Here is a 12,303-nt window from a genome sequence, read left to right on the forward strand (position 1 = left end):
AAAGCATCTGTGACTGTTTGGGGAGGGGTCTGACCCAGGGTGAGGGGTTTCTGCAGGAGGCCGGGAGTCACAGAGGGACACTCATGGAGTGGAGAATTCAGGGTCAGGCATCCACAAGCCCCCTGCGTCTGCCCTGCTGCCCCCTGCCTGCCCCGCCCCTGTGCCCACTTTCCCTCTCAGGGCCCTGCAGCCTCAGCTGCACCAGGCCGGATTGCATCATTCTTGGCTTTGTTCTCAGAGCAGCAGGTGGAGAAGTGGGGCCCATGGCCGCCACCCCCTCTCCCTCTCATCTTCGGTTCCCTCCTGAGTAATCCTCCTCCTTCCTCCCCTCTCAGGCCCAGGACACCCCTGCCTTACCCCAGGTTCTTGGTTCCCCAGGGAGCCCTGAAGCTGCAGAAGCAGAGGAAGCAGGCTGGAGACAGGGGCAGCACGAGGCTGGAAATAGCCCTTCACCACTTCTCTTCTCCACTCAGCTGACGGGGTGCCAGCCCCAAAGGTATAGCCCAGGTATGGTCCCCCAGAATTTGGAGACAAGGTCAGAAATGACCACCTGCCAAATTACAATAATAGTCAACATAAGATGAACGAGTTTTATAGATCATTTATATGACTGCCAGTGGGCTAAGCATTTTATTTATTTTTTAAAGATTTATTTATTTATGCATACAAGAACTGAGGTACAGGCCAGAGGTGTGGGGGGTGAGAGGATTCACCAGAGACAGAGTGGGGAGCAGAACAGGCAGGTCGACTGAAATACACTGTCTAGGGGAGCAGCGGGCAAGTCAGGAGAGGTCTGCTGCACCATGTGGGTATCTCCCTGGCCGGGGATCGAACTCGTGCTACAGTGGCTGTGGAATCTTCAAAGGTTGCATCTTAACCCCTTGCTCCACCAGGGAGGCCCAGGTTAAGCATTTTATACTCACCTCTCACGTCATCTTTCACTCTCGGAGAGGTGAGAACACCGGCGCATGACCCCCACACCGCTGCTAAATGGCGGAGCCAGGATTTGAAACTTGGTCTCTCTCTAGCGTGAGTTGAAGTCTCTCATACAGATGCCTGGAAAATGTGGCACTGACTGACCTTTTTTTTTTTTTTTTTTTTGCCCCTAAAAAGGAGGTTTTTGTCCAAGATGCATCCAGGGAGAAGAGAGTCTTCAAATGACCTGGGCTGGGGCCTGCCCACTGCTCCCATCTGAGGCAATGCTGTTTGAAGGTTCTGGTCCATTTAGGGTGTAGAAACAGCAAACAAAGAGCCGGAGCTTGTTGGGGATCCAGCAGGCTGGGAAGGAGAGAGGGCTGAGGGGCTGCCCACGTGGACCCCACAGGCTTGGCAGAGATAGTGGGCAGTGTCTTGGCTTCCTTCACACATACTCTGCCTGTAAAGCTTCCCATGGTGCTCAGGTATGCTGATAAAACAGCTTTGGGGCTCAACAATCTAGACAATGTGACTCTGGCTTGTAGGAGTCTGCTCCTCAGGGCGAAATCAGTGTCTTTGGGTATAAGCAGAATTTGACCTCAGAAAACACAACCCCAGGCCTTAGGCCAGGCCTAGCAAGACACGGGTGGCTGCTGACATGTCCTCCTTCTTGTTTTCACTCCTAAGTGGCTGCTTCAGCACTAAAAGAGAACCAGAGGAAACCAAACCGACTGAGAAGAACAGAGACCTCCACAGGCCAGGGGCTAGCTCCACCAGGGCCTGGGAGAGGCTGGGGCAGGGTCTGTGAGACAAGCTTGCTGGCTGGCACTCTCCTCTGCCTCCTGTCTCTTTAGCAGAGGATGGAATCTGTCTGAAGGGACAAAGGGCTCCATTGACCCCACAGCCTTGAAACCCCACCCAAGTCTATCCCTCCCCTACCCAGCAGAGTACTCTGGTAGCAGACTGGGGCCATGAGGCCGCTGAGAGGGCATGGCAGGGGAACTGAGGGAGGCTGCACCCAGCTGGGTGGGGAAGACGGAGTGTGTGGGCCCACCAGATCTCTGCAAGGCGGGGTGGCCAGGGATGAGGGGCTCCCTAGACTCCTGGATGCAGTCCCAGGAGCAAAGCAGCAAGTGCCCCCCACAGGGCTATAACTATGAGGACAAGGGGAGTCCAACCTCTGCCCCAAACTGGGCCGCCTGGGAGCTCATGGCCATCCTGGCCTGCATTCCTGCCTCCTTCCTGCCCACCCCCCTCATGCCCCCCACTCTCAGTCTATAAAGCCCCCTTTGTCTGGGTCCACTAAGGATCTTAACTCCCCATCTCAGCTTCCCACCCCCTGCTCCTTCACCCTCTGGTGCCTAACAAAGAGACCAGGGCACAATGAGAAGTGGTGAAGCCCTTCATGCCTGCCGGGGCACTGGCTCAGGGAGTTTGGGCAGCCGGCCCCTGCACACCAACACCTCCATCCAGGCAGGTTAATTCCCACGCTGACCATTCCAGGACTCCACATCCTGGCCTGGGCAGCACGCTTGCTTCTCGCATGCCTGCTCATGTGATACCCCTCCACTTGGCGTGCCCTGGCAGGAGCACAACGGAGGGGCAGTAGGCAGTCAGGGGCCACCCCTGATGGGGGCGTCAGTGGGGGATGCATCCTTTTTGCCACCTCCTGGTCTTCACCAGAGTGGGCAGCACCACTGCCCACCAGGTTCCCAGCTGGTATCTGCAGCTTCAGAAGACTCTTCTCTGCCAGTGGACACACAATTCAGTCCTTTCTCTTGCCTGCACACGCCTGGGACATGGTACACGATGGGCGACAGGGATTTTTATCCCTGCTCCCTCCACCCAGACAGGGTCTCAGAAAGTGGGAGCAGAGGCTGGACCCTGGCAACAGGGGTGCCCCTCCCCAGCAGCTCCTGTTCTCATAGGGTCACAGGGTCCCCTGCTCCCCGTGGGTGCCCGTGTGTACCGGGCTTTGGCCTCCTCTCAGGCAACTCCTGAGAGGGGGTGTGGGGGGAGTGGGGGGGCGGTGGGGGGGCGCGGGGCGGAGGGGGGTGCATGGAGTGAAAACTGCGGTCTGGGCCTTGGGGTCATCTCTGTCACCAAGGTGCCGGCGGCCTTGGGCAAGACCCGGCCTGGCCCTTGTGAAATGAGGGGTGGGGCTCTTGGGACGCCAAACCTGGGGATGAGGAGGGCTTCCCTTGGAAGGGGGTCTTCTCTGGCGGAACGGGGTGGCGACGGGGGAGCTGCATGGATGAGGTATGCGGAGTGTGGGTGCGTGTGCTTTGTGCGTGTGTGAGGCTGGGAGATGTGCGAGTGTGCGCGCGCGCGCGAGCGCCGGCCTCCTCGGCGGGTGGGGAGGGGGCGGGAGGGGGTGGGAGGGGGCGGGGGGGTGGGAGGGGGGGCGGAGGGGTGGGAGGGTGGGGGCGGGGCCTGCGGCGGGGCGGGGCGGGGCGGGGGTCCGGGCGGCTGACACCCGGCGCTCCCGGCGGCGTTCGGCGGCCGCCCAGGGTGCCGCGGCGGCGACGGGCATGGAGGAGCCGCCGCCCCCTGCGCCCCCCGAGGCGGGCGCGGCGAGGACCGCGTAGCGGGCGGCAGCATGGAGCAGGTCGGCGGGCGCGGGGCGCGGGCGTGTCCGGAGGGGAGGCGGGGGGCGGAAGGGCCGGAGGCGGGTGGGCGCGCCGAGAGGAGGGGGCCGTCGCCGCGGGAGGGGCTGGGGTGCGGAGCGCCGGGCGGGGCCCGGGCTCCGGGCGCAGAGGGCTGGTGTGACACGGCGGGGTGCACGCACACGGGCGCTCAGAGGACTCCCCGCCACGGACACGGCGCGCGGGGGAGCGCCCGCTGTCTCCCCGCGCTCCCCACCGCGGAGGGAGAGCGCCCGCGCGGAGAAGCCCCCTCCTCACTCGGCGAGGGCCCAGCCCCCGCTAGGATTCTAGGCCTCAGGGGCTGCAGGCTCTGCAGAATGGGGTGACAGGAGGCTGGGGTGACTCTGAGTGATCCTATCCCTGACCCCAGACGACCCTGGTAGGAAGGACCTCAAGATACAATCGACCCCACCCCCTCCACATCTAGGGGCTTCTCCCAACCCGGCTCCCCCTCCTCTCCCAGTTACAACAGCTGCAGCAGCTGCTGCCACCATTTCGTGGCAGTGAAAAAATGGGGTGGGCTGGGCAGGCTCTCCATATGCCCCCCAAACAGACCTATGCCCCAGCCTGGCCCCAGGGGGTGTCTTTCTTTTACAAAGACTTGTCAAAAGGGAGCAGGGGCCCCCTCAGGCCAGAGCTCCTCAGCACATCTGAACAAGTGGGCCAGTCCCCTTAAGTGAGCCAGGGAGAGGGGCCTCTACCCTGACTTGCAAGCCCCCTTATAAGAGGGACAGGGAACCCCAAGTGGGGCGGAGTGAGGGAGCTACTCCTGGGGCTGCATTGCCTCCTTTCTGATCCCAACTTGGTTTGAGGGTGCGGGGTGGGGTCTAGAGTGGGTGCTGCTGTTCCTGGGCTTGCCTTAGTGGGCTGATCTTGTCCACACTCCAGGCTGGGGGGAGGGGGCGGGGGGGGGCCCTGCTATGCCTAAAATAATGACTCTAGCAGGGCCCCTGGGGTCTTGGGCCCTGAGACCCCACCCCTGTAGATTGAACTCAGGCCTCCTACCTCCAGGCAGAGGGGTTGACGGGTTGCCTGTGATGCGAGGAGGAGGGGTGAAGTATGAAGAGTCAGGGTGAGGTAGATGAAGGGGATCAGGTGGTTTGGGGGTTTGAAGAGGGGTTCTGGAGCTGTGGACACCTTCCCTAGGCTGGATGTGATGTTTGGGGTGGCGCTGTGGGCTGGGCTGGTCTCCAGACCTGTTTGGCATCTTGGTTGTTAATTTAAATGGCCAGTGGCAGCTCCCTGGAGCACCAGCCCAGGCAGGGGGTGGGGGCTCAACCAACCATCATTATTTGTTGTCATTACTGACTCTACGGTCAATTTCATTGAGTGAAAAAAACATGGAGGTGGGGGACAGTACTAAATGTCATCGAATTTCTCACTTTCAAATAGCTAAATTTATGTTACATAAATTTCATCTCAAAAAAGAAAGAAAAAGGGCATGGCTAGAGGCCATCACGTTCTGCCAGAGGATCCTAAATACATCTCATGGGGCCTGCAGCTCAGCTTGAATTGCTCCTCACAGCAGCCTGGCTGCTCCTGGTCACCTTCACCAGCCTTTCAAACTTCTTCTGGGGGGAGATCAACTGCTCCTCCTTTCACAGAGGACAGAGCCACTGTGCTGTGGTTTCAGCATTGTGGAAGGGAGGAGCGAGCGTGGAGGAGATTCAGGTCCTTGGGACCCTGCCGTGGCCCATCAGAGACGCTGGGAGGCCTTGGGTGGCTGTCCTTTCCTTGGCACTCTGTGAAGTCCTGGCCAACTGTGGTGGCTTTTCAGGTCCTTTTAAGGTGTCCTAGGATACCTCTGCCAAGGAGCACAGTAGCCAGCCTTCCCCTGGACAGTTAGACTCTGTTCCCCCCACCCCCATGCACACAGGTGTGGTCTCTGATGATCAAGACAACTTTGGAGGTTCCCAAACTGATGCCAATGTCTTAAGGCCGTCCTAGTCCTGCCAGCCCCATGGGTGTCGCCAGCTTTCTGGATGTGCCGGCAGCGTGGTGTGTACAGGGCGCTTCTGAAATCAGAGCTTCTTTCATGGTACCAGGGGAAGCTCCTATTTTAAGTTTCCCATGTGCTGAGCCCTCTTGTAAAGCAAAGAATCCTTTTATAGTGCAAGAACCGCCCTGATGTGTCTGTTTGGTATGTGTGGATTTTGGCATGTAGGGTTTCCTTAAAGGGGAGCATGCCTGGAATCTCTCCCAGGGGCTGGAATGGCAGGGTGGGGTGGGTGCTAGGATGGAGGGACTTGTCCCCCTGTGGTCAGTGCTCTGCGACTCTTTTCTCCCTATCTAACTTATCTAAGTGCCCTGGCTCCCACCCAGGCTGGCTCGAAGCCAGGCTGAGGAGAGGGGAGCAGCTGCTGGGGATTTCCAGACCTTCCAGGGGGAGGTGGGAGTCACCCTTCCCCTCTGTTCCTCCCCCTTCTAGTTTTTCTTCCCTTCCTCTGTGTTCCCCCCTTTCCTCTTCCTCCCTTCCAGATGGGTAAAATGGAGACCAGGAGGATAGCAGAGCAGCCCCTCTGTCATACAGAGTGTGCAGGTGGGGCTAGGCAGGACTGGGGGCCTGTGGCAGAAGCAGGGGTTGCAGGCCAGTGGCAGGAAGAATTAAAGAAACTTAGATTTTAGCATCCTGGAGCTGGAAGGGGCTACCTGGTCAACCCCTCCCAGAAGGATCATGCTTCATAGAAAGTGCAAGGGTTTAGCATCAGACTCTGAGCCTGTGTGTAGAGAAGGGCTAGTCATACCTACCTTATGGCGTTGGCATGAGGAGTAAATGAAATAATGCTTGTAAAGAGCTTGGCACACAGTAGGTTTTCAACACATTGTAATTACTTTGCTCTTCCTCTTGGTGTTTTCAGGACCCTGCTAGGTTCTTATAAGTCATCTGCTAACCTGCACACCCACAGTCCATGCCACTGGGTCTTCAGTGATTCAGAGTCACACAGTTGAGAGCCTGCAGGGCTGGACCACAGCCCAAGGCCTCCTCTCCCAACCACATAATTTCCCTCAAACGTGGCTCCCCTGAGGGGCAGCCAGTTAAGAGTGGCAGGGGTGGGGCATCTTTCATCCTCCCCCTACCCCCAACACCAGGGCTTCTCTGGGTGTGGCTCACCCTGCGGCCAGCCCAGGGAAGCTGCAGCCTCTTGCTCTCACTCCAGGCTGACTGACCAGAGGTTGCTGGGTAGGGCCCCCAGCTGTTTGGCAGGTTACCAATGCCCCTGGGCTCCAGCCAGGCCAGGGACTTGTAGCAACCTGCTCCCAGGGATTCCTCTTACCCAGGATTCCTCTGGGACCCAGCCAGCAGCAGGGATAAGGGTGGGGGTTGGTGTCATCTTGAGTAGACTGTTGCCCCACCCTAGACCATTAAAGATGCACAGCAAGGTCTACCTTTTGGAATGCTTGGAGCTTTTTCCAGAGCCTGAGCCCTCTCCGCAGCTCTCAGCCTTCAGGTCTCTTTCTCTGTCACTTGCTAGCTGAGTACCTCAAGGTCTGGGTCAAACACTGCCTTGCACCCCATTATTGAAGGCTGCCTCTTGTTTCAGTCTGCTCAGCAGCTTCCCAGCCATCCTTTGCTGTGTCACTGAGGGCAGGCATATCACCAGATTCATTGAACTGTGCCCACAGCTGCACACAACAGCTTATATGTAGTGGGCACTCAGTGTTTCTTGACTTGACTGATGGTTGCAAATTTAGATGGTTGGTGTTGCTTTGGGGGACTAGCAGAGGACCTGGGGCTGAAAGCCAGAGAAGGTGGCAGGTCTATTTTACAGATAATGCATGTGCTCAGAACTGAATGCTTGTGTCCCACCTCCTCATAAGTTGGAGCCCTAATCCCAAATTAATGGTATTTGGAGGTGGGGTCTTTTGGAAATAATTAGGTCATGAGGGTGGCATCTTGGGTGGGATTAGTGCCCTTATAATAGAGACACAAGAGAGATGCTCTCTCTCTGCCTTGTGAGAACAGTGAGGAGGCATTTGTAGGCAAACTAAAAAGAGGGCTTTCACCAGGAAATGAATCATGCAGCACCTTGATCTTGGGTTTTCCATCCTCTGTAACTGACGTTAAAACAAAACAAAACAAAACAGACCAGTCCTCTGTTTGACCCTCCTGCACTTCTCCACCAGGGGGTGCTCTTTCCCCTCCGGTGGAAGGGCCAGCATAGACCTGAGAAGCCACCCAATGTTTTTCCTCTTCAACTCACAGAATGTTTTGAATTCATGATCAAAAATGAACTCCAAATCCGAGGCACACTGAGGTCTTATAGTTTTCATCTTATGGAGAAACTGAGGTTCAGAGATGTGCCTTTCCTTCCAGGTGGGCAGTATGGGAACCAAAACCCAAGTCTTTGGACTCTTGGTTGAGTGCTCCTTGATGACTCCACACCCCTTTCAGGCTCGTGGGCCAGGGCTGATTCTGACCCTGGATGGCTCTGGTCTGGGGACTCCCTCACCAGTCACGTCCTATGCTTTCTTCCTAGCCCCTCATGACCCCAGGGAAATAGGTGTCTTCCTCTTGTACCACAGATTGGTATCTTTTCTCTCCCCTACACAGTCACCTCCGTCTGGTGTCCCTCCAGGCTCTCTACCCCTTGGTAGCTGCTCTTCAGCCGAAAAATCTGCTCAAGTTTCCCCCACCCAAATGGAAACGTGCCTTGCCCTTGGTTCACCTGTTCTATCCAACCAGCCTTTCTTGCCAACTCTTTTAAGGGCTTAGTCCTACTCCTCACCCCTGATGCTCTTCCTTGCTGGGCAGTCTGGCCTCTGCCCCTATGTGTCCCCTGGAAATGTCTTGTCTGCCTGACACATTCCTTCCAAACACCTACTTCCTCTGAATCTTCCTTACCAACTCTTCTCCTTCACCTGCCCCCTACAGGTGGGTGTTGTTGGGGTCTTGTCCCATGTCTGGTCTCCTCTCACTTGGCACTGTCCTTGGAGAACCACACTCCTGGTCCCCTGATGACTTCCAAAGCCATGTCCCTAGCTTAGGCCTCTCTTCCAGGAGATGGACCCAGGACTTAAGTGGCTTCTGATGTTTGTGCTTCTGCCCATCTCCTTGCTGTACCCCTTTCTTTTCCTGCTTCTGGGTCTGGGCACACCTTCGCTTAAATTCCCTGCCCCAAGCCAGGCTAGAATCTAAGAGCCTCAGGCCCACCCCATTTCCTTCCTCATCCCTCCATGCTTCCTGCCCACTGTCCCTCTGCTTGGATTCAGCCACATCATCACTGGAGTCTGCTTTCCAGCCTCCCTACCTTAGCCCACCAGACAGGCCTTCTCCCGGGAGTGCTCTCCCCCTTCCTCCTCCCCTACTTCCCCTCACCCATCCATAAAGCCCCAGACAGCTCAAGGCCACCTCCTTCTGGAAGCCTTCCTCTGCTTCCTCAGTCTTCCATTGCTCCTTTTCTGGAATCTCACTTTAGAGTCCTAAGACTGGGATCCCTCAAGGGAAGGAGCTAGGCCTTATCTCTGTCTCCCCAGGGTCAAACTACCTGGCTACACCTCATGCTCTCCCATCTTCTCCTGCATGGAGACTCCCAATAAGCGTTTGTGAGTGTCCATAGGCGATAGGGCTGGGGGATGAGTTTAGAAAGAGGGGGTATATAAGGAGATTGAGTCCACCCCATGTTGGCCTCAGAGAAAGGATGCCAGGAATAGAATGGCTTTTGGGGGTGATGGTGGGATGCAGGGAATGAGAATGGGGAGTCAGAGGGAATGGGAATCCAGGACAAAATGGGGAGGATGGGAGGAAGGGGGGCTGGCAAAGATGATGGAGGAGGGCCTGGACAGGATGGGGGTTCAGGTCAAGGTGCAGGAAGAGGTGGGGAGGGCTGGAGGGTGGGGGAAGAGCACACTTTCTGGGAAGTGGGAGAGGTGGGGGAGGGGAGTGCCTGCATTGTGGAGGGAGGAATTCGCCTGCCGGCCAGTGTGAGCTCATTTCCTCTCACCGCCTCCTGCTGTGTCTGAGGGCATCAGGCTCTGGAAAAAGTGAACCGGGGACCCCAGGGGCCACCACCCTCCTCCCCTCCCCTATGGCCTCCGTTTGGTCTGGAACTCAGACGCTGCTGCTTTCCCTTTATACATGTGGCCAGCTGTTCTGATAGGACCCCTGAACTGGGGAGGCAGCCAGCCTGGGGCCCCTGGAGCTACAGGGTTGAAAGGGACCCGGTTGAAGATGAAGCACGAAATCCCAGACAGCATAATGGGCCACAGTGAGGTGGCAGGAAGGGCTTCTCAGAAGTGGGTGACAACTCTGGCTGCGCGTGACCTTGATGAAGTGAGGTGGGGAAGGCAGAGGAGTCATGACCAGACCGTCATCATTATAAAGGCATCTCTTTCCGTTGACTTCTACAGGATTTGAAAAATAAATAAAACATAAGATTTCAAAACAAGTCACTATCTCCCTGATTCCTCAGGCTCTCAGGAGGAGGATGGCCTCGCTGGTGTCTGGGCCACCCCATCGCTGCCAGGACCTGAGTCCCTGATACTGAGTAGGGGTAGTGGGGTGGGGGCTTGGGCTGGTCTGTTACAGGGCAGGGAGAGGGGCAGCCCAGACCCCGCAAACCTGCCTGCTCTAAATAGGTTCTGCCATCCGCCGCATCGACACAAAACATATGAGACTTTAATGGGAAGGAACTTTAATATAATTAGGAAACATTACAGGAAAGGCAAAGAATATAGTTTCTAAATCAAGCACCCAAAGTTACCCGTCCCCTCGTGGGTAAAACTCTATCTAAATGGGATTGGCCCAGAGTAAGTCCTGAAAGCCTGCCACAAGTCTAAAGCATCCTCCAGTGGGGACCCACAGAAAAGGATCAGAAACAACCAGACAAGTCTGGAGGGAAAAGAGCAAAATCAAAATCAAGTCAAAAACCGCCATTGTCACCTCCCCACAGGTCCCTCACCCACATCTGTGTCACCCAGTCCAAGACCAAAAGGCAAGTGCAGTTTCTTCACGCGTCTCTCTGTTCCATGCGCCTCCTCCAGGTCTCCTTCTGGCTCTTCATCCTGCTTCCTTCCTTCCTCAGTCTCCTCTGCAGTTTCTTCTCTCCTGCTCAGCTCCACCTTCCTTTTGGGTGGGGCAGGAAACCTGGAACCACCCCCTTTCCTGGGGACCACCCTGTTACAGATCCACTTTCAGAAGCCAGGATGGTGGTGGTTGGCCGGGAAGCAAATAGGTCTCGTGAGGTCTCCTTGGCCCAGAGAAGGTGGCTGATTCCAGTAGCTAGAGACCAGTGTCAGCCTTCTGCTTTCCTTGCCTGCTTTATCCAGACCATATTCCTGTCTATCTGTGACCTCTCCCCTCTTTTCCTCATAGTCTGGGCGAGGGAATACAGTCATAAAACTATAAGAGGCCTAGAAAAGAGGTAAACATGGGCCATGGGAAACAGGTGGAAAGGATGTCAGTTACACAGCAGAGAGAACTTCCTAGCAGAAGTGAAGGATCTTCCAGGGGACAGGCTGGAGGGCTCCTACTTGGGGGTATGGAAATAGGGACTGTTTTTAGGATCTTGGTGGCTTTTTGGAACCAGCTGAGTGAAACCCTCGGGAGCTAGTGACGGGAGACCTGGTAGGGGGGATGCTTAGTGGTGTCCATTGCACAGAGGCTCTGTGGGCTGGCCCAGAGACTGTGGACACAGGCTGGCTGAGTGGCGGTCTGAAGGACCAGGCAGCTGCCAGTCTCCATTCCCCTGCTTCTGCAGGGTCATGGGCTGGACTGCCTGGGAGGGGGCCCTAGGTCAAGAGGTGTGGCGCTCCTGAAGACTCCATGTCTCTCCTCCCTGGATTGGCATCACCACTTTTTTTAGATTTATTTATTTATGCACACAAGAATTGGGGTACAGGCCAGAGGTGTGGAGGGTGAGAGGATTCACCAGAGACAGAGTGGGGAGCAGAACAGATGGATTGACTGAAATATACTGCTGAGGGGAGCAGCAGGCAAGACAGGAGAGGTCTGCTGCGCCATGTGGCCTGGATCAAACTCCTGCTGCAGCGGCTGCGATAGCTTCATAGTGCTGAGCCTGAACCCCTTGCATCACGGCTTTTTACCCTCGTCTCACCTCCCATGACTGGAAGAGTAATGCCGCCTTCATCCTTTCCTCTCGCTGTCCTGGGGGTCCATCTTCGTCTTGGACTTTCTCTGCCTCTCTACTCCCTCCATGGTCCCAGCCCCTCTGTTTCTGACCATCTCTGTCTGGCTGTGATTCTCTGTCCTTCGTTTCCTCCTTCCTTCCTTTTCCCTGTGCTAGTTCAGGGTTGGCTGCCCCTGTCCTCTTTCCTGGCTCGATCCCGACTATCTGGGCCGGTCCCCGGGAGGCCCGTCCAAACTGTCTCCCCGAGACCCCTTCTTCCCCCGGGCTGTGTCTCGCCCTCTAGCTCCGCGGGCAGCACACACCCCGGCCCCAGCGCCTTTCCCGGCTCGCTACCTAGGGAGAGGCGGCGGGTGTGCCCCGTCGAGGGAGGAGGAGCGAAGGGGCGGCCCGGGGAGGGCGCCCCTGCCGCGCGCCCGGCCCCGCCCCCGCCCCGCCCCGCCCCCCGGGGCCCTGCCCGAGCCCCCAGCCGAGCCCCGGCCGCAGAGCCGCCGCTGCCGCCCGATGAATGGAGTCGCCTTCTGCCTGGTCGGGATCCCGCCCCGCCCGGAGCCCCGGCCCCCCCAGGTGAGGGCGCCGGGCCAGGGGAGGGGGATCCAGGCGCTGCGGGGGAGCTGGCGGCAGGGCTGGGGTCGCGGTGCCCCTGCCGGCCTGGGACA

The 12,303-nt window shown here is 57.3% G+C and overlaps 1 protein-coding gene across 1 annotated transcript in view; it reads left to right on the forward strand.

The window, feature by feature from the left end:
• Positions 1-12,148: 12,148 nt before the first annotated feature.
• ARHGAP23 (Rho GTPase activating protein 23) overlaps positions 12,149-12,303 on the forward strand; it is a 64,911-nt gene continuing 64,756 nt past the window's right edge. The window contains 1 exon segment of the mRNA XM_037494772.2: positions 12,149-12,211. Coding sequence (XP_037350669.2) covers positions 12,149-12,211 — 63 coding nt within the window.

The sequence above is a fragment of the Talpa occidentalis genome, unplaced genomic scaffold, assembly GCF_014898055.3.
Source record: "Talpa occidentalis isolate TD23 unplaced genomic scaffold, MPIMG_talOcc4v2.1 talOcc4.7, whole genome shotgun sequence".
Classification (NCBI taxonomy): domain Eukaryota; kingdom Metazoa; phylum Chordata; class Mammalia; order Eulipotyphla; family Talpidae; genus Talpa; species Talpa occidentalis.